Genomic DNA, 23,402 nt, shown 5'->3' on the forward strand with positions numbered 1-23,402 from the left:
GACCTTATTATGACTTAAAGTACCCTAAACACTCCTGAGGGCCCTCTTAAATACCCAGTTAAGTTCAGTCCCAACACAAGCATCAGGTGTAAGACTCAAAAGTTAGAAACACAACATAGCAGAATGAACTGCAAGCACACCTTCTGCTCTCTACAAGTAGTTAAACTCTGGGATTCGCTCCCGGTTGGGATGGTCAAAGTGGATCCTCATAGGTCCTTCAGGAGAAAACTTGTCATATTTTTTAAAGAGTCAGGACAGAACTTCACTATGATTCAATGATAGTTCCATTTTAATCGCTAAAAGTACTGAGTCTCTGCCTGGACTCATCGTTGAAGCATTGCAACTAGCTACGAGATCCCGTTAAACGAAAGCTTATTCTATTCTGTCCAAAGCCATTTGAATCATTGGAAAAGTTACATTCACAAAAGAATATTTTTTCCACAGCAAACTATCCCTGTAACGAAAGAGTGATGCTGCGAGCCTTAGGGTTATTTCGATCTTCATTGAAATCAAACAGTATGATGCAGTTTTATCCCGAATAAATTTAAAAAAAGGTCTATGTCGGTTATGTTGTGCGCGCATGTCAAGCATTTTAAAATTAATACACACAACAGAGCGAACATTAGAAATACAACTGCTTACTGTAAAGTTCGAGCACACTAAGCTTAGTTTTACGAATTGTAAAATACACTGTAACCTAACGCTTTGCGCGATAACGAGTATGATGTTTGTTCTTTTGCGTTAGCTTAACGATTTAAACAAAAATTAAGAACAATAAAATGAGTCACTTTTGAAAATACTTTGAAAAAGCATCTAAAATAAGGGTGGATAGATTTGAAGATGTTTCGTGGTGTATGATAGAGTTGTGGGAAATACAAAATGTCAAGTGTTTCTTCTGTCCTCCCTTCTGATGGGAAATGTAAAGAACAACTTAATAGGTGATTCCTGATTGCCATTATTATTTTTATAAATTGCATAAGCGCAAATATGACCCATAATTTTTCATTGTAGTGAACGGAATGGTGAAAGCTATGATCCTGTGAAGTGGAGTGAATATTTTAACATTCGTGATGATATAGAACTCGAAGGGGGAGTAAGGCTATGTATTGTAATTTTCGCCATTCCAGACATTTAGAATCTATCGTCGAGGTGTTGAGGGGCCTCTCCTTTTCTTTTTACATGGTGGTGGTTTCTCAGCTTTAACATGGGCGGTTCTAAGTGTATGTATTCTTGCTACTACGTTACTTGCTTAGAGTCTTATTACTGATCAAGTTAAGTGCCAATGCTTGGCAGTAGATATGAGGGGCCACGGCGATACAAAGTGCACCAATGATGATGACCTATCTATCGACACTCTCTCGAAGTACGCTCGTTTCTAGAATCATAATTTACTTAAGGGATATAATAAAAATAATATTCGCTATGTATCCAATGGAGGCTCCGCCAATTATCCTTGTGGGCCATAGGTGAGTGACTCGAAAACTTGTGTTGATGTTTGAGATTTGCGAAATATTTTGATTTTTTTGATTAGTTCTTGTCACATTATATTAGGTTTACCTCTTGAAGGTGCTTTTACTATTTAGTAACTGAAGATTATAACAATGTGTCCTTAGTTACTTATGAGTTGTGTGCATCGTTTTTAGAGGCTAAAAATTTGTTAGCAATGTTGTGTATTGTCATTGCTACTAATCCAGTTTATACTTGTGGCTTATGGTGCTATTCATTTGTTGCACACATTTTCGAAATATTCCGGCAAATTTCTTGAAATTTAATCAATGTTTATGAATACAGTGCTAGTCAATCACTACTAATTCCAAACAAACTTTTTTATATTAGGATGAACCGTAGTATGTTATGTTCTCTTCCACGTAAAATTGTCTCATTTTTAAGCTGTCCTTGGATGAAAAAAACTAATGCATGTTTATTCACATAATACTTAGTAGCTTTTGCTCAGAAGTGCGGTTATTTTTAATCGCGACCATTTGTGCGAGTGATCAGCAATAAACTTCTTTATATCACCTGGTTCCAGTTTTACTGTTCGTTTATCAAGCCATTTGAATCGAAGTCAACTAAAAATTCTCTCACGATAACTAATTTACACCACTTTTAACAGAAAAGGCGTTTTGGTCGTGATCTGCACCACGTATGTCTGTTAGTTTGGCTATTAAATAATTTTATATGAAATTATGGGAAAAGTTTGTGTTGCTTCCGCTTTTCTTGCCATACTCATTTCCCGTATGTCTTTTAATATCTTGAAGTTGTTATAATCATACCAACGTAGAAATCATTCAGCCAATATAAGGTGGGAGATTAGTTGAACTTATAGGGTTTATTTTGGAACATCTTCAACTAATAAGCTTAATTAAATGTTTGTGGGTCCATTAGCTTAAAATACTGATCTTTTCGAACTTAGTCATTTATGTGCTGTTTCACACCATAGTCGTATGCTGAGGCCTTAGTGTTACAGTCTTTTGTAATCTGAAGGGAGTATTCGGCTCCACCGACATGAAATGTGGGAGTGTTTTTTACTAAAGGCCTCACGAAAAATTCTGTGACCGATTGTTTAGGTGTAAGTGGAGACTTTAGTTCAGTATACCCTTCAGTATGTGGAATTCGTCAGGTATTCTGGCTTTCAAGTTTGCTGAAATTTAGAAATACAGTGTATATTTAAGTATATTGTACATTTTATTAACGTAGTGTTAAGGGACACGACATTGTTTTCGTGCCGCAGTGTTTTGTCGTTGGGAACCTGTAGGATTACACTCGGATTAATTGTACTCATTCGATTACTCACATTAAAGTAATTCTATATTTTTTACAGAAGCAATGCTCGGTGATTTAGATTGTCTCCGCTACGTATGGTTGTGACTCTGAATTTCGTCTTCTGAATTTGTTCTTTGTTCACAGGATAATAGATTTGTATATTACATCGAACTTTATTGTCTAAAAGCACATGGGTGCTTTTTTGCAAACATTTTCAGCGTTAATCACTTTTATTTTGTTTTTTATGGTTTACTCGGTACATATAGTTGTAAAACATACTAATACAGTATTATAAATCCTTGTAATATTCGTTACCTCAGCATGTAAGGATTAGGATTGTTCTTAGTTTCACCCTATCAGTCTTTAGATATTCACAAATCATTCCTGTTTTTGATTAATTAATTAACTCATTCACCAGGTAGGGGCTAAGTATACTGCACAGTTACACTAACAGTAGTAGGTGGAGCGGTGTTCGGACTAGAGATTTAGTGGCCAAATGACGAACGTCTGAATCATTAAGCCACGTCTTCTAGTTATCAAACACTGGAAGTTTTCTGCTGGATCCGTTTTACATAGATCTTTTTCCAAACATTAGTAAAATAATCGATGTGTTTGAACTGTTCATTTTTTAATTTTGAAATTTGTTACCTATTTGACCAATTTTTATTGTTTACTACATAGTAATCGAGGCAGACAATATTTCTACAAAAGTAAATAGCTTTCGATGTACATAATTCACGGTCGGTATATATTTTTCAGATCTTCGGTGGTACTGGTTACCAAGCTAAAAAAACATTGTTTTTCCTTATTTTAGTATGGGTGGAGCTGTAGCAGTACATGTGGCATGCAAGCGAACTATCCCTTCCTTGGCTGGTCTTGTTGTTATTGATGTAGTTGAAGGTAATAAAAATTTTCCTTATACATGGTTATTGTACAATTAATTCTCTACTTTTACTTTGAGTCTGATTGTCTAAACATGTGGGACTGTTTAGTCACGAATGTAACATACATTTTCAAACAACAGGGGATTTACTTTCCTCACTTACAAGGACTATATTATTTAGGTTTTATAAGTTTGGAGTCAACTCTTAAAAACTTGATGCCATGTTGATATCCACGCCTTGATCCCGAGTCAGGATCAGCATGTCAAATGCTGGGTAAATCCAACTGAACTGATCAAGAAGTTAATTAAACTTAATATAATTATATTTTATTAATAAACAATAGTTTTTAAAGCTCGCATCCAGTTATAAGCCTTTTTTAAAAATTACTGAATCATCTATGATTTCACTACACGACAGAAACCTATAGCTAACAACGAAGTCTAATTTTTTTGTTTAAAAATGACTTGATCTCATCAACAATTCTTGCATATCTAAACTCCGTGATATTTTTAGTTACCTGAGTGTTATTTAAATTATTAGGTTTAACAAGCGAAGCAAGTTATAAAAGGATATTTTGGGAGGTTAGCCGAAATATTGCCTTTAGGTCAAAAACCATAATTATTATGGAATACTAGCAAGTGTGCGTACCTTCGAATTCTGGTGAAAGAGACAGACAAACGGTACTTGTACCACCATTTCTTTAACGCAGGTGGTCCTCTTAGATTCTCTGTTGCTGCGCTTCAATTGCTTGCCGTATTGTTATCAATATTAAAAATCTTGGAACTGTCGGTTAACCTGATTTCTTTCTGATTGTATACCGCGTAACAGTAAACATAGCATCCACCTAAATGTATTTAACATCAGTTTTGCAACTAATGCATATGGGTTACATGTATCCTTAGTATATATATTCTTGGTTTTAATCATGAAAATCAATTTTCTAAAATTTTTTAGGATCTGCTTTGAGCTCATTACGTGGCATGACAGCCTTCTTACGTTCTCGTCCTCAAAGTTTTTTTTCTTTACCTCAAGCAATTGAGTGGAGGTTAGTTTAACATTGTTACAGAAGAGAACACTGGTGGTAAAGTTCTACAGAATAATGTTCATAATTTACTTATATTTATTTATGTTTTGATTTTTATAATTTATAATGGTGATACGTTTTTGCGTTAAAAAGCATTTTTCTTCATAACGTAAAGTACATCTTCATGTAAGGATGTACTTTTAAGCTTTAAATATCCGATTGATTGCATACACTATCAGTTGGTATACCCATGTGATCAAGTGACATAAACGTGTACTTCTAATCATTTTTCTAAGTTCGTGCTCTTTACTGTCGTAAAATTGCTTTGATGATAAGATGATTGATTGAGTTCCACCTTCACAGGTTTCCAACATACGTTCAGCTGAAGTAGTAATGTCACTGTTGACTTAGGAATTGAATTTTTGTATCTCAAGAGCTGGATGTTCATATTGAACTGTTGTTGAAACTTAAGGCTCCAGTTAATTGCTTATTCAGTATCAAGTAACATATTTCGCAATTAAATCCTCTGCACAGTTTTTAATCCCTTAATATTGACTTTCTGATTGGAGTTCATTCTTGTCAATGTTAAATTTCATCTTTGTTTACTGTTGTTTGTTGGTATATTTCATGTTCATTTAGCCTTTTATTTGTGATTTATTCTGATATACTATTCGGTAACTATTATTATTAGTGAGAATATAAACAATTTTCACTTAGATACATTATGTTAATTCAGTATGATAATCACTTAAGATGGGGATTCGTGTACATTTGATTAAAGATTTAGTACTTTTAACATTTTTGTTGCAAATGCCATTAAAGCACATAGTCTACTTTCACACTATATCAATTATATGTCGTATTAATTTGTATAAAATCGAATCCTATGTGATATCATTACATTTTGTTGATGATCTTTGTTTTGATACATTTGAAGGGATTTATTTTAAATAAGTTGGTAATATTCATGATTTTAATTATATTCCACATACCTGTTGACCCCTCTTCAGTATATGAACATTTATTCTTACTGCTTACCATCGTCATTACAGGGAAAGTTATATCTGTTTGTTGCGAATAAAAGTCGGTAGAAGTATAGTAAGAAAATAAGCTAATCAGGATCGAGAATTCGACGAGCGGTAGAAATAAATTTCAAGACTCTTCAAAATATTTAAAGTGATAGCCGAAAATTGATTTTTGTCACCATAGAGTAAAAATGATGGCCTTGAATGAATTAAAAATTCAGTTTTTTCTCTGTAAATTGTATGCAATACACAAATCGACACTATGTCTATATTCCAACCTTAAACATTCAATACTGAAATAAGTGTTAAACTGGTAACACTACATTTCATGAACAAACTAGTCAGACAGTACCTCATATTTTTGCATGAAATTTATTCACCCATATAACTGTAGAACACTTTCGTGTTGTGCCTGATGTCAGCTTGTGTTGGGAAAACTAACCCTAAATACCCAATCCATACCCTAAATACTTAATCCTAACCAGGAACGATGTGTGGATTCTTAACAATCTGTTTGGATCCCTATAAGTGTTCGAAAAGAAGTTTAATCTACATTCGTATGAACGAGCTTTTATGTATTAGTTTTCTTCAATTTACAGACAGAGTAACCTATCTGTAGTAGATGTTAATAAATTCATAAATGATATCAAATCTGTTTGCGCTTAGTTATATTATTGTTTTCTTTTCCACAAACTATCCATTTACAAAACAATTTCCTTGATGGTTGAAAACTGACTGGAAACTCATCACAGTTATTTTAAGTTTGTCTCCGTTCTTTTCTCTTCCTGAAAAGTCTAGTTTATCAACTAATTATAATTTTCTTTTCAATTTTGTTCATAAGTCTTAATTAGCGTTCGTAGCCCTTTGCTACAGAACAACCTTTAACACAGTTATCGTAAAATTTATTTTTCTATACAATATAGATGACTGAATAAAATGTGATATAGTAGTGCTCTTGGTTCGGTTTTTACGCTAAAATAAGGAAGCAAAATATAACTATTTTCAGGTATAAAATATTTCGAAGAAGGACATAAACCGGACAAATATTATTGGATAGAATTTTTTACGAACAATTAAATTGGGATCGAAAGTGTTTGTATTGATACCAAATTGAGAGATTCTCATCTAATATACTTGTATTGTTTGACCACTTATCAAAACTATGAGACGTACTGGTTTGCATATGATTCGTTGTTATGTCTCAACCTAATCACTATATGGCCTCCGAAATAGATGAAATCGAGACGGATGATATCGACTTATTTTTTTACTGTGTGCTTCTAATTATCACCAAGAGAAAGTGTATATTCGGTGTTTATACAGTCTTCTTACCTTACAGTTTTAAAATATGGTCATTGTAGTTAAGTAGTGTTCATGAATACGGTTTTCCAACCAATCGAGTTTTTGATGTCATATCTTCATATACTTACTGAGTAATATTTAATCTCATCTTATTAAGTTAGTTTTCCTGATGAAGTAAACCTCCAGGTGATCATGTCATCGATTGGATAACCTTCACAAATTTAAAGCTGCTAACATTTATTACTTTAATCACATTAATTACTTTCCATTTATTTTCTAGCGTTCGGAGTTCGCAAATACGTAATGTAAATTCAGCTCGTGTATCTTTCCCTGGTCAGTTAAAGCGTATCACAACTGGTCAGACTGCAACAAACGAACTAGATTCAGGGATTGCAGTTCTTTCTAAAGCTGTTCCGTCTATTCCTTCTCTAACTTCAACGTTAGATGGTGGAGTCTGCTCTGTAAGTCGATTATCAAGTCAGCCATTGGTTGAAGATTCAGAAATAGATAACTCTAGAAGTTCGCAAATCAATTCTCAAAATAATTTAGAAGTTGATCAAAATTCAACAAGTGTGAGTTATCTTTAATTCCTACTTTTATGTACTTCACCATTTCATTTATCGAGTTATATAACTGGGAATGTTTTCGTTCCTAAGAGATATTTATTGGTAAAGTATACGTTCAATCGTCTTTTGTATTTTCAGTCAGAATAAATTTGTTGCTCTTGTGGTTGTGAGTGTGTTGAGTTTACTTCGGTTGTCGTGTTTTGCTCCTTGTGTATAGCTCTCTTATTGATAATTAATTTTTTTTGCTTTCATCTTGAATGCTTCCTTGCTTTTACTCATCAACTGGTTGATTTTAGTTAATAAGAAATGTTATCCAGCAATTTATGTGTATTCCTCCCTTTTGATAATTCACATCTATCCTTGGCTAAAGTTGTACAAACATTGTATTCTGTTTTTTTGCTTATTTTGTGTCAGCCAGTCATCGACGTCGTGTGGGACTTGACATGAATATGTCGCGGTTCACGCTGTTACATTCCACGTCTACACAGCGAGTGAGTGAAGAAATTAATAAAATAAGGGAGGGAAAATAATTAGGAATGAAATAAAAAGTATAACATAAAAGGAATTGAATGTGATCGAAGGATGAAAAGTATGAAATCTTACATTGAATTCTGTGCTCAAAAGAGGATAGGTGATTACTACAACTGTATTAATGTTGACAGAATTCTCGACACTTACCTTGATTCTGGGGTTATGATGGGAATATCGGCGTCATTAATCACTCTCTCTTTTGTTTGTTACACGCACATTGGGGTGAAGATTTTCGAAATTGCGTTTGAATTTACGTCTTCGGCGAAAATAAACATGCATTTCCCGGTTTAATATTTCGTAGGGCTAGAATAAGAAATGTGGAATTAGAGACCTCTATTTGCGAATATTGTTTTATCATAGAAAGGAGGGTTCTGTTCTATTTACCTCTAAATGATTTAAAAATATTTTTTATTGTTGTTTAAACATATACACATCTGGAATTGTATGATCGAAACGCACTAATCAACATGCTCTGGGTGACATGGCTCAGAATCGATCACAATGGCGTAGGTGTATACACTCTTTATCTTCCCTTTAACCTTGAGATTAAAATTGCTTCATAACTTTCTTCCTTCCTGTACTATATCCTTATATACAACCTATAATTTATATACTACCACCACCACTAAATTAACCACTATGAATCCGGTGTTGATCTTGTTGTGCTAACGAGGTATGGCAACTTGGACCGATGCATATATGTGCCTGGTCCTACGTTGTAGCTGACTGACTGACATGCTCCTACCTGATAACGACGCAAGCATTCATTAATCAAAGGAATTATCCTCCTAACAGGTTTGTATCAGCAAGAACAAATGATATCAGCATTTTGATCGAGTTTCCGATGGTTAAAATGGAGTTGAGACCTAAAGAGGAGTTATCCTTATAATCATCAGGAGCATCTGACCCTTGCTGTACAGATTATATACGAGATAATAAAAAATAGTACACCTTGAAAACGTTTGGCTTCTATTCGTTTTCAGTGGAAAGATTTGCGTTAACTCCTGCGTTGAGATTTCGAGTTTATTTGTCATCATTTGTGTTGAAACAGTTTGTTTGTTATTGGGTATAACAAGTTCGCTAATTGGTTAAAACTTACTTCATTGCTGCTCACATCTTTCTAACAGCTGTAATTGATTGCCTGATCAATAAATATTATGGGAAACAAATAATTCATGGTTTTCCTGTTTAGAGGCCTACAGTGGCTGGGGCTTATTTTTAGTAACGATTGAATAGCTTTAGGAAAGATGGATCTAGATTACCTTTATGTTTATAGTTATAAGAAAAGCACCGTTTCAGAACTGATGAGAAATCATCTTTTATATATACAGCATCGATATTATAGTTTAACTCAGTCACAATGACAAGCTAAATAATCTATGGAGGATTCTGCTGTAATACTGTTATTCAACTAATTAACCGGGTTTTTTCTATCCTTACTAAATAAAGCGGTAACATATTCTAATTTATGTGATTCACGGCGTACTTAATATCCATCAATTCAGACAAAGAAATCAATGAATCTACAGGTTAGTATCAAAACATTGTACTGGTAACTTTACCTTAAATGGTATGAATCATAAAATTCTATCATGAACATATTGGACCAAATAAGTTATTTATCTTTGCCTGTTGTCTTTAAGATATCAGGAAACAGCGATACTCACAAAAACTACTTACATTTGGTTCATTTTTACCTAGATCGATCCGTGAGTTTAAGGTGCATATCAATGTTAAATATTTTAATACAATTTAATCTTTGATGTACAATAGGACTATGATTTGGTAAGTTAAATTATATCATAGACGTACAATAAAAGTCTTGCATCGGTTATTAGTTTATTGGAAATGTTGCTGAGACACTACCTATAATGCCATGGAATTGATCGAAACTTTGTCACAATCTTGGTTGTTTATTTTAGAAACTTCTTTGTAAGTTAGAAGGCATGATGCCATTCTGTTCGTACAACTGATATCATGGTTTTTGAATTTCATTATTGTTCTTAGTTGGTTAATTGAACTAGTTGAAGACTTAACTCTATACGATTGATTTCATTAAACGTTTCTTAGATTTTTCTGTGTTGTTCATTATGTTTTGTCACATTCTGTTTAGACCGTGTTTTGTTCAAACATACTTTTATAGCTTCCTATCTGTTGTAATGATGCTGGCAGTTTACAACACAATACAGAAAATGTATCAGTGAATTCGTCTAAATTTTCTAGCCAATCTACTGGAGAATCTATTCATTCAATAAGTGGTAGTACACTTCCTTCTTTTACTACTTCTTCTACTATTTCAAAACATTCTGATTTAGTAACATGTCAATCAAATTGTCCACAGTATACTTGGCGAATAGATTTAATTAAAACACAACCATTTTGGAAAGAATGGTTTTCTGGTTTGTCTAAACTATTTCTATCAATACCTGAACCAAAATTACTTCTATTAGCTGATGCTGATCGATTGGATAAAGATTTAACCATTGGGCAAATGCAAGGTTTGTATTAAATGTTTTATCCTATTATTGTCGTTATTTTAGCAAAATAAACCAGTGAATTACCATGATCATTATGATTTAAATACAGTACAGACAAGATATATAGATTGTTATTCTAGCTTCAAGTCATGTGTAGTGCTTCAGGTTTGGAGATTAGCTGGGGCAGGTAATAAAATTAATATACTTAATAGCACTAACGTTAATATCACTTTGTATCATTTCGTCCTACACGGTTCTTTCATTTATTCTGTTCATATTGATTAAACATTATATATGCGTATGTTAATGAGTTAACGCATGAAGCATATTGTATAAAAAGTGACAAGATTTATGTCTTGTGTCATGAATTTCTTTTGACTGTATCATGTATATTTGTAAAGCTAAGGATCATGAATAATATTTTTTTCTAGAAATCAACCTCATTAATTATCATGCCAGTTTTAATAATTTTCTTAGTGATAAACAAGTTTACGTTCATCTGAGTTAAAACATTTTAGTTAAAAGAAACCAAAATCAGAGACTTCTGTGTCATCTGAAAAACAAAGCTCAAGGGAAGAGTTATTCTCTGAAGTTTGTGGATAAGTTTATAACTGAAATACAAAAATAAGCATAAATCTCTTTTTTTATGATCAATCGTATGGTAAACAGTGCAAGTCGAAGAATAAGCACCATACTAAAAACCAGCATCCCTTATGGTAAATTAATCCCACTGTATAAAACATATATCTGAAATCAGATGTTTACATATTTTTATCAAACCTATTTTTGTTAGTTTACATGTATATGTTGTAGTATATGTTTTTCGGAAGGATATAGAGACAAAATGCTCCTCGATTTCTTGGACATATACCTAGGCAACGATTTAACTTTTAAGACTAGACAGCCTTAAAAGTTCTTAATTCTGTTATTTAATGACGGACACAAGATAGAATAGTAATAGATCTCAAATCGTTTCAAGTATTTAGCGGCAATAGCTATTTATAAAAAAAGGTTTAAGCGAATCTCCTTTCCTGAACATCTATTTTTTATTAGTGTTTGAGTGATAAATGATCAATTAGTAAGTACATGAATATTTACTTCGTAATATTAGTGATATGTATTATTGTCATCAATATTGATATTCAGGTTGTATGAGCTGTGTAGGTAGGTACTGACTACTACCTGGTTAGTACTCAGGCGATTATCCTAGTCTATAGTTGAAGATATTGGATGATATGGCTCCAAATCGATTTCAATGGAGCAGATGCATTCACTTCCCATAAATCATCAGTCCCGAAATCTTCTGCAGTTATATGGGTGAATGAATTTCATGCAAAAATACGAGGTGCTGTCTGACTAGTTTGTTCATGAAATGTAGTGTTACCAGTTTAACACTTATTTCAGTATTGAATGTTTAAGGTTGGAATATAGACATAGTGTCGATTTGTGTATTGCATACAATTTACAGAGAAAAAACTGAATTTTTAATTCATTCAAGGCCATCATTTTTACTCTATGGTGACAAAAATCAATTTTCGGCTATCACTTTAAATATTTTGAAGAGTCTTGAAATTTATTTCTACTACTCGTTATATTCGGACTTTAAAAAGGTGAAGTCTAATTCTCAATTCTGTTTGGTTCATCTCTCAAGTACATATTTTACAATTTATATTCATACAATACAGTTTTTTTTAGGTAAATTTCAGGTTCAACTGTTCCCTCGCGCTGGTCATGCTGTTCAAGAGGATACTCCAGATAGAGTAAGTTATAGTTTTTTTTCTTGTTGTCTTCCTCAGTAGGTGCCTGTTGATGTATTGAAAAGTATTTGACAGTTGTTGTGTCGCTTTTTCGTTTTTTATTGCTGTATGTCGACATAATGATGTATATGGTCTATTGACCGGTTACATTTGTGTTGTGACAATAAGTGTCTGTATATCTAGTAGTCAATACATCTGACATTTTTTTCTCATGGTCACAAATTCTATCTATACTGCGGCTGCTCGGGTTTAACCAACCGTAAAGTATTATTGTCTGTTACACAACCGTAGGTACATTGATCCGTATTACGTAGATTTTTTACAGCACTAAGTTTTTAAAATGAAATTTGAAGCGAACTTTATATCTGGATCATTACATTACACCGCAAACAAATTGACTTGTTAGTTTGCCTCAGTTTTCAACTTAAAACCCACTATCGTTCACTTTTTGTTTCGTATGACCAAACATGTGTCATTTTGACATATGTTTTCCAAATCTATGGATGTAATATCAGTGTCACTCTTATATTCTATTTTAATTTCTTATCATTTAGTCAATAGTTATACTTATAAACTTATATGTGTATCGTTTTATTGATTTGTATGGTTTTTTTGTATTCTTTTATATAAAAGTATGTATCTAGAAACCTTAAAGTATAAGAGTAAGGTTGTTTTCTCTGGAAAAATATTGCATGTACACTTAACACAACAAAAAGTATGCAGCTTAATATCCTAGTGAGCGTTGTTCATATTAAATGCTGAAAGGCCTTTTTAAAAGTGGAAAGAGATTCTTGTTTCGTCTCGGTTGAAAACTTTAAAATGAAATACGCAAACATAGTCCAGTCATTCGTATCTGTATCGAACGTATTATCCTTGAAGCAAATAAATCGGAATACTATAGTCATAGTTCTTAGAATACTATAACTAGGTAAAATTGTTTGATCACTGGGTAGTTACCAATATTGTGTTTGTCTAGTCTTTTAGCTCTGATCGAATTCGATTGATCATGGTAAAATATAACCAACAGTTTAAGGGACTCCATACGATGTCCACTATGATTTGATATTTTTGGGTTGGAGGTGGCGAACAAGAAATTCCGTACTTCGATTTCGTGCTAGCTGGCATTAGTTAATAAGGCGTTCCTATAATACTAATGAAACTGACACCCCCTGTCGTACTTAAACCCCGAGTCATCCAGTTTTACGGTCTAGAACGTTACTAATAAGCTGTCCGGGTCGTGACTGACCTCCTTTAGGACATTGTTTTATCACTGACTCGTGGTCAATGTTGTGTTTGCCTAATCTTTTAGTTCTCATGGATTTCTATAGGCCATAACTAGGTCGTTTTTGTTGGATTTAGGAATTCACAATTATATTTTTTAAAAAGGGATTTCGTTCGTTACATTAACAAAAGCCTCTCACGAAAAAAATGTATGTTCGTTTTTTTAAAAATCCAGCCATATCGTCTATAGGTTACTTATTGTTTTAAAGTTGAGTTAGTTTAAGGCTCGCATTCGTTGCATTGTATTAAATTACACGGAAAAAGACGTCACCAAACTCTCTTGGCTTCTTCACCTAGCGTCGAAATTCATTTAAGTTAATGGGGACGGCTTCCAACCAATTATTTTTAGTTTGGGGTTGTGAAGATTATTGAATTTCATTTAAATCATGATATAATCAATGTTAGACCACCATTAAAAACCTGGAAGCGCTGGACGGCCGTTTTTTCCTTGTATGGGACTGGTGAGCAGTGCGCATTCATGATCCCGCATGCAGGACTCGAAACAAGGACTTTCAGTCTTGTATGAACGCCTAACCTCTAGACCACTGAGCCGGCAATGTTAGTGTCTTACTTCAATCAATTCACGATATTGTGCAAGCCAGTGCCTCTAGGTTTCCAATGGTGGTCTAACATTGATCGGTTCATGATTTCAATGAAAACAATTGTTTATTTTTTGTCTCGTCTGAGTCTTTATATATATATATATATATATATATATATATCGTACCACATTGAAATGCTTTAGTTTCATATATCTTTGTATTTGGTTGACAGTATAATTAGTTGTGTTTTATATCTTGTCTAATCTATTAAAACAATTATTTCACCATAATTTATGGTTTTCTTAAAAAAATAATTTCCATTTTATTTAGGTTGCGGAATGCCTGGCTAGATTTCTAGTACGCAATCGATTCACTGAAGCTCGGTCAGATTCTTGAACAATCAATATAGGTATTTTAATAATGATAATAATAATACTGTTATTCAACTTGTAAATTTATTTGTTCGTTTTTTTTATCTTCTATGATAGTTATGATACTGGAACATCAAATGATACCATGTTAGCAGATTTCTTAGAGATTTTTAAAAAAATGTAGTTCTACACTGATTTAACACTAAGTTATAGTAGTAGTAACCATACTCATGTTTGTGTAGTTCTTTGATATTGATTGGATTTTGTTGAATAAGATACATGAGTATGGGTTATTGAAGAGTGACATTTAACAAGAAACATAGCTTCAGAACTTTTTTCCAATCCTCTAACTACCTAAAATTTTTTAAACAGGTAAGAATCGGTGTTCATGGTAAAAATTCATTTATTTTTTATCTTCCTCTGAAACTTAGTGTTATTCTGTTTGTTTTCTTTTAAAATATATTTTTATATCCTATTTTCTACTATTATTGGTTTTATCACTTTGTCTACTTTGTTTTCTAACACTTTATCTTTCTCTTGCTATAATATGGCATGCTCCTTTTTATATTGTTTATAATTGATTGATTGGTCTTTCATTGTACGTTTTATTCTGAATACGTTGTTTTCCTGCTGTATGTAAGTAGTTCAATTTGTTCCTGGGAATTATTATTAATAAAGTGGGAATTATTTTGTTATTATTGACATCTAAATATTGATCAGTGTTTGTTGATATACGTAAATTTTGTTCACCGAATAGTTTAAACCGCATAAGTTATAGTGAGAAAGCTTTCATTATTTGGTGAGCAAATTTTTAACATGTCCCCTATTGGATTGGAATCAAAAATAAAACCACTAGCTAAAAGACTAAGTTTTTTTTTAGGTGGTAAAATGATATACTTACTTACAAAACATTAACACGAAATCAACATGATAAAATGACTTGGGAGAAAATTAGGTTTTCAGTTACTCAATTTCTAATCAATTAAGACCTCTTATTTGTACCCGTCATATTTAAGTTGTCTCTGGATGATTTTTACTTTTTTAACCTATTTAAAAAAATATATGTATGATTATATACATAAATATTAGGGATGTCCCCTTCTTTCTTCTGTTATCTACGTTGCATCCTTTTTGTTTTCTGGTTTATATTTTTCATTTTCCCTATATTCCTTTTTCATATTAGTGATCGTCAGGTGATATTACATAATGTATGGACGATATCATATTCTTCGTTCTTTTTTTAACGGGAAAGAATATACCTCAAAGATTTGACGGTAAAAGCATAATATATTGATGCCCTTGGTTTACCCAATCAGAATAAGGATAAAGACTCATGTATTTTGAGGGAAATTTAAATTGCAGTGAGGAAAAACTTATAGTTTATTATAAACTAAGTGAAATTTGACAATATTTGATTCCTAAAATGCTTGAAATTTATAAGAATATCTATTATGCAACTAGTAATGGTGGTGCTCGAGCTAAATTACATAACATACTCGGTACTAAGGCAGATTGTATGATAAAGTACTTGATTCCGTTCATTGCGTAATCAAGAGTGTTGAATAATTTTCTTACTCTTACTTCGAATCTCAACATAAAGTTTCTGAAGTTTGTAAATAGAAAGGTTGCAAAGCAGTGCATTATAGCTGATGTCAGTTCGTGTTAAAAACCCTGACCCTAGTTCATAAGCCTCAATCAAAACTCCAGTTTGACTTTCAGTACCTAACCCTAACCTTTTTGCGTCATAACTGGTGTCAGTTGGTGACCAAAAATCCATAAGGTGACAACACTTGCACAACTCCTAATATGTATATAGATTCGTAAGCATGACTGTTTTTCTTTACTACATGGGATAATTTGACATATGGAGGTTAATCATTCGACCACAGCAATTATTCTGTAGTGCACGAAGACTTGGTGAGGATAACCGATCTATTGTTTAGTGCAAAATTACACAGTGGTTTAGTAAAATATGAAAACCATACATTATTCTCACATCTTCTTACAGTTATCCTTCACATACTTCATGATTCTTTCAATTCTGTCGTTATTACAATTGTTCTGTTTCCCTTTCTGTTCTCTTTAATTCACTTTTCTGCTGTCAGGCATTTCGCATCCGATTGCCGCTACATACTACTTATATCTATCAGTATAATTAGGATGCACCCTAATCCCACTGTTATTTCATTGCTTTGTGTTGTTACTTGTTTTATAACTAGGGAGCGTTTTCTGATTGGCTGACACGTCACCCAATGTCGTCAGTATGTTATACTTTTACCGACTTGACAATAAAAGCGTATCTGTTTTTTGTTTTTACTGCATCCTTTTTTGTATTCATACATAGTCATGTTTGGCTTATTTGACTTCTCTCCATTTATTAATTACGTAGCCTGTCTTTATTTGATGCTGTGCATGTGATGATGGTTTGTCTGTCTTTTCTTTTCGTTCTTCCTGTTTTAGTTCGTTTAAAGTAAGGGGTATTTCTATATCTGGATGGGTTTATTTTTTCCTCATGTTTATTATTATCATTATTATGCTTGCTTAGTCACTGTTCTTCTTTGCATTCTAGTGACTGTCGACCACATATCGAAATCGTTTTGAATGTTTATTGTTTTTATTCACATAATTTGGAGGTTGGTAGTAGTATTAGTAGTATGAATGTTTAAATTCAAAACACTAAATTATGGGTTTGTCATGACAAAAGATATAGTTGTGGTTTCATATCATCCAATCAGAATATAGAGAGTATATATCTAGGAAGACCTGTAATCATACTGTTTTGAACGGAGTCTTAGTGGGGGAAACCAATTTATTGTTTAATGCAAAATACAGTGTCTCTGTAAAATATGAAAATCATGCATTAAATACATCATTTTCACATCTTCCATCACTTCCCTCTTACAAACTTCATCGTTCCCTAATACCTGTTGTCATTACAATTTTTCTCTGTTTACATCTCTGTTGGCTTCAATTCGATCTTTTCAATCTTCTGCTGCCAGGCATTCCACTTCTGAATAGTGTTACATACTACTTATACCTGTCAACATGAGTGGCATGCATTAGAATACCACTAATTTATGTTGCAGGTTTTTGTAAGCCTACACTAGAACTTGTATAGAAAACAAGGCATTCATTAGTAAAAAAGTGAAGGAGATTAATTCTAGTACTAAGTATTGAATCATAACTGTAACATTCTTGGTAATATTTCTATGTACTTTTATATAAATTCAATTTGCTTATTAGTTTCAGTTCCTTTTTTAACCATTTTCTTTGTTTATTGCGTATAACCCTACTCTGGACTAAATCCACATTTTGCTTCTTTAAATTGTGGATCCTCTTCATCAGTGTTAGTACTTGCATTAGCTAACTGTCCTTTTCATTATGAACATTCCGGTAGTATCATTAGTCTATATACAAAAAAATTAAGCTGAATAACGATTGCTTAAAATTATACTTTGCCATTGAATTCTTTGATAGTCATTCGGAAAAGCGACAAATATTAGTACACTTTATACTAGATAGTATATATCGTTAATGTGTATTAGTCTCCAAAGACTAACAGGGATCATATAATGTAGAGTAAGATTCAGGTGAATCAGGTTTTCTTGTTTGTATTGTCTCTTCTAAATAGGTTTCTCATCGATGAATATATGCTTTCATCATATAAGGAAATTTTAATGTTATGTTTTGCATTCAAACTGTATTCAGTATAGATGCATACTTGGTATACTAATGCTACTAAAATAATCGTTTAAATATACATACCCAATGTATTTTGCGCTTACTCCAGGGAAAAAAGTAAATGCAATAAAGTGGTTTACTATGAAAATAACATTACTGATGACAAAAGAATTTTTCTATACCGAATAATGGCAAATTACTCAAGAATCTCAATAGAGTGTAATCGATGCGCTACCATATGCCATTTCATTATATTATTTATTGCTGCTTTCGAGTAATTCTAACACCTTCCGCTTCGTTCTATTGAATACTCAACTGAATAAAACTGAATATTGGTATATTTTTGTGTTATCATTATTAGTGTTTGAACTATTGATCTTTTTATTCAGTTATCAGTTTGTTCTATGTTACGTTGCATTGGTTACTTTTAGTATAAATTCCTATTCATCAATTGTATAGCTGGTAAACTTTCATCGATTTTTTTGTTACTGAATTTATTGAATCTGCTATCTGTTAGTATGTAAATTACTCTTCCAAACCACAATCTCTTTATCCCACTGCAGGGACTGTATATATACATTTAAGAAAGAAAATTTTCAACGACAATTAATAATAAACTTCATGGTTTTTCTTCATTGTTCGTTGTCAGGTGAATATGACTGACATAAAAGTTTAAGAAAACAATAGTTCCATAAATGTTTACGAATGTTATGTTGAGGAGGTTGTGTTATGTTGTATGGCACTGTGCTATGTTGTAACAAACGTAGTAGCGTAAACCTGCCGACGTTTTTTTTATTCGACGTACTACATTTTTTCCGGTTTTCTTATCATACATGCAAAAGTAACATGTGTGTGTGTTGTCTGATTAAATTAACAGAGGTTGTTCATGACATTATGTATATACCACAGCATTCCTACGTACATAACTAGACAAACAAACACACAAATACATAAGAGAAAACGAGAGACTATTAGAAAAATAACGATCGAAATGAAAATCATAACTATTGTGTTTTCCTAAATGAATTTTTGGTATGAATGGTTCTGCAAAATACTAGAACATTGACAAACAGCGGTGAAAAAGATACTGGATTGTTAATAACACTGTAATCTAACGCCTAGAAATCATAGTTAAATAATTAGCTAACCAATTTCGGACACATGCAAACAGCAAGTCAAAAAGATATATATATATATATGACGAAATAGAAAGAAACATATTTTCATTTATTATTTAATTTTATTCCCAATAAAAATGTGGGCAGACTTCAGTCATACTATTTTGGGTTCAATAATATTACATTGAACTACTATTTCCATACTCTATTATTTTCTAATATTTCCATATAGACGTGCAATTGTATCGATCTTATTATCTTGTTTAATGATGTTTTCTCATTTTTTTTATATACTGTGTATCATCTTTCTATCTTGAATAAAATACTCTGCCAGGGAAGTCCTACTCACTGCCTTCTCGTGGCATTACTGTTGTTTACGAAATTGAGTGGACGAAAAGCGAATGTCCAGCGCTCTAACCGGGTTGGTGGACACGAAAAATTCACCTAGGGGAGTTGGAAAACTGATTCCAAACCAATGGTGCACATGGGCTCTAGTATCATGAGGGAACAAATAGCGTATGAATTAATCGTTGGTCACCGGCTACCATGGGACTGCATCTCCTCACGATGCTCCACTGCCTTATGGATCAGACCTTTAGGTCAAAGGCTCGGGGTGTGGCCCCCTAAGAAAACCACCTGCTTGTACCTATATTTATGTGTTTAAATAAATAAATAAATAAACTCGATTTCTTTACTTCAAGTAGAACAAAATACTACATTCTGTATGTCATTATTTACAATGATATTCACAAAAGCTAATGGTAATCGTCATTGTACACAACTACATATAATTACTTATCATTAATTAAAAATTTGTCACGTTACATGTAAATCATAGTTATACCATTTCGGTTAAATAGTTTATTTATAAATTATAATCCTAATTTATTGTTTTATGCATTCACAACCTCACTAGGCTAGCGGTTCTGTTTTTCAATATCTATTTATTTGCGTGGAATTTGAGGTCAGTCCTGCGCACTTAGTAGTACTTACTTACGCCTGTTACTCCCAATGGAGCATAGGCCGCCGACCAGCATTCTCCAACCCACTCTGTCCTGGGCCTTCTTTTCTAGTTCTATCCAGTTCTTGTTCATTCTTCTCATGTCTGTCTCAATTTCTCGGCGTAATGTGTTCTTTGGTCTTCCTCTTCTCCTTTGACCTTCAGGATTCCATGTGAGGGCTTGTCTTGTGACACAATTGGGTGATTTCCTCAAAGTGTACCCAATCCACTTCCAGCACTTCTTCCTGATTTCTTCCGCCGCTGGAATCTGGTTTGTTGTCTCCCACAGTAACTTGTTGCTGATAATGTCTGGCCATCGGATCCGAAGTATCTTGCGTAGACAGCTGTTGATAAACACTTGTATCTTCTGGATAATGGCTTTCGTAGTTCTCCACGTCTCCGCCCCATACAGTAGAACTGTCTTGACATTTGTATTGAAAATTCTAACCTTGGTGTTGGTTGACAATTGTTTTGAGTTCCAGATGTTCTTCAGTTGCAGATATACTGCTCTTGCTTTGCCGATCCTCGCCCTCACATCTGCATCTGATCCACCGTGTTCATCAATGATGCTGCCCAGATATATAAAGGTTTCCACATCCTCCAAAGCTTCTCCGTCAAGTGTAATTTGATTGGTGCATATTGTATTGTATCGAAGAGTCTTGCTTTTCCCTTTGTTTATATTGAGGCCTACTGCTGCTGAGGCTGCTGCTACACTGGTCGTTTTCTCCTGCATTTGTTGTTGCGTTTGTGATAGAAGAGCCAGATCATCCGCGAAGTCTAGATCGTCCAGCTGCATCCTGCCTGTCCACTGTATCCCGTGATTTCCTCCAGTTGTTGACGTCTTCATGATCCAGTCGATCACCAGGAGAAAGAGAAAGGGTGAGAGTAAGCAACCTTGTCTAACACCGGTCTTTACCTCGAATGAGTCGGTGAGTTGTCCTCCGTGGACGATTTGTCAGTTTAGTCCATCATAGGAGTTCCGTATGATATTGACTATCTTCTCAGGCACGCCGTAGTGTCGAAGAAGCCTCTATAGTGTTGTCCTGTTCACGCTATCGAATGCCTTCTCGTAGTCAATGAAGTTGATGTACAGTGATGAATTCCATTCGATTGATTGTTCCACAATGATACGTAGAGTTGCGATTTGGTCTGTACACGATCTATTCTTACGAAATCCAGCTTGTTGATCTCGAAGTTGGGCGTCTACGGAATCCTTCATCCTGTTTAACAATACTCTGTTGAAGACTTTTCCTGGTATTGAGAGAAGAGTGATGCCTCTGTAGTTATCGCACTTGCTGAGATCGCCTTTCTTTGGTATCTTGATCAGAAGTCCTTTTTTCCAGTCTATTGGTACTTGTTCTTCGTCCCAAATCTTACTGAAGAGGATGTGGAGTATCTTGGCAGTTGCTGTTACATTTGCTTTCAGTGCCTCTGCCGGGATGTTGTCTGGTCCCGCTGCTTTGCCGCTCTTGATTTGTCTAATGGCCATGCTGGTCTCAATTGTTGGTGGGCCAACATCGATTGGGAGGTCTGTGGGTGCTGCTTCGATTTTGGGTGGGTTCAGTGGAGCTGGTCGATTCAAGAGTTCTTTGAAGTGTTCTACCCACCTGTTTCGTTGTTCTTCAATGTCGGTGATTACTTTGCCTTCCTTGCTTTTCACTGGTCTTTCTGGCTTACGGTAATTTCCAGCAAGTTTCTTTGTTATATCATACAGTTGTCTCATGTTTCCCTCTCTTGCAGCCTTTTCCGCTGTCAGTGCTATATCTTCCACATATTTACGTTTGTCGGTTCTGATGCTCCTCTTCACTTGCTTGTTCGCCTCTGTGTATTCGGCTTGTGCCTTGGCTTTTTCTGCTCTTGTTCGGCTGATATTGATTGCTGCCTTCTTGTTCCTCCTGTCTTCAATTTTATCCAGTGTACCAACAGTGATCCATTCCTTGTGATGGTGCTTCTTTTGGCCCAGAACCTCTTGACATGTTGAAACGATTGCCTCCTTGATAACTTTCCAGTTGCTCTCCACGGTAGTTCCCTCTCCATTGAGTAGATCATGAAAGGCCTGGAACCTGTTGCTGAGGGCTATGTTGAATTTGTTGAGTTTGTCAGCATCTCGAAGAAAGGCCGTATTAAACTTTTGTGATGTTGTCCGCACCGTTGTCCAGTGCTTCTTGAGTTTTAGTTTCATCTTGGCGACCAGCAAATGATGATCGGATGCTATATCAGCTCCTCTTCTGGTTCTCACATCCTCCATCGTCCTCCTGAACTTTTTGTTGATGCAGATATGGTCGATTTGATTCTGTGTAGTGTGGTCCGGTGAAATCCAAGTGGCTTTGTGTATGTTTTTGTGTGGGAATATGGTGCCACCTATGACCAGTTTATTGAAGGCATATAAGTTTGCAAATCTCTCACCATTTTCGTTCCTTTCTCCCAGTCCATGTCGTCCCATGAAGTCTTCGTATCCAGTGTTGTCCTTTCCAACCTTGGCATTGAAATCTCCCATCAGAATGGTCAGGTCCTTAGTTGAGCACTTCTCGAAGATCGACTGCAGCCTATCGTAGAATTGGTCTTTAGTGTCTTCATTGTAGTCGTTGGTAGGCGCATAGCATTGAATGACGTTCATTGTAATGCCCTCTCTCTTTGTTTTGAAGGAGGCTTTGATGATCCTTGGTCCATGAGATTCCCTTCCAATAAGTGCATTTTGTGCTTTTCTGGACAGCATCAATGCAACTATTTGTGTATGTGGGGCATTTTCTTCTTCATGACCGGAGTATAACAGAAGTTCCCCTGAAGATAGTCGTTGATGTCCGACCTGCGTCCAATGTGTTTCACTGATTCCAAGCACCTCCATGTTGTATTTTCTCATTTCTGCAGCAATTTGGAAGACTCTTCCGGTTTCCCACATTGTCCGAACATTCCATGTACCTATAAAAATTGTCGCTCTGGTTGTAAGAAGGTGCATCGGCCTCATGACTTCCGAAGGAACTCGGCTTTCATCATGAGACGTCATAATTATTCCTTCTACTCCCAGGGCAGAGTTTAAATGGTTTGAATAATTTTTTCTGGTTAGCGTTTTTTTAGCGAGT

General features: G+C 34.2%; 1 protein-coding gene across 1 annotated transcript in view; it reads left to right on the forward strand.

Annotated features, from left to right (window-relative positions):
- Positions 1–879: 879 nt before the first annotated feature.
- Smp_211030 (protein phosphatase methylesterase 1 (S33 family)) overlaps positions 880–23,402 on the forward strand; it is a gene marked incomplete at both ends in the record, with an annotated part of 28,258 nt that continues 5,735 nt past the window's right edge. The window contains 10 exons of the mRNA XM_018796566.1: positions 880–938; positions 1,012–1,093; positions 1,128–1,220; positions 1,254–1,363; positions 1,398–1,466; positions 3,578–3,663; positions 4,602–4,692; positions 7,279–7,355; positions 10,297–10,593; positions 12,268–12,332. Coding sequence (XP_018651695.1) covers positions 880–938; positions 1,012–1,093; positions 1,128–1,220; positions 1,254–1,363; positions 1,398–1,466; positions 3,578–3,663; positions 4,602–4,692; positions 7,279–7,355; positions 10,297–10,593; positions 12,268–12,332 — 1,029 coding nt within the window. The remainder of the gene's footprint in view (positions 939–1,011; positions 1,094–1,127; positions 1,221–1,253; positions 1,364–1,397; positions 1,467–3,577; positions 3,664–4,601; positions 4,693–7,278; positions 7,356–10,296; positions 10,594–12,267; positions 12,333–23,402) is intronic.

The sequence above is a fragment of the Schistosoma mansoni genome, chromosome 4 (assembly GCF_000237925.1).
Source record: "Schistosoma mansoni strain Puerto Rico chromosome 4, complete genome".
Classification (NCBI taxonomy): Eukaryota; Metazoa; Platyhelminthes; class Trematoda; order Strigeidida; family Schistosomatidae; genus Schistosoma; species Schistosoma mansoni.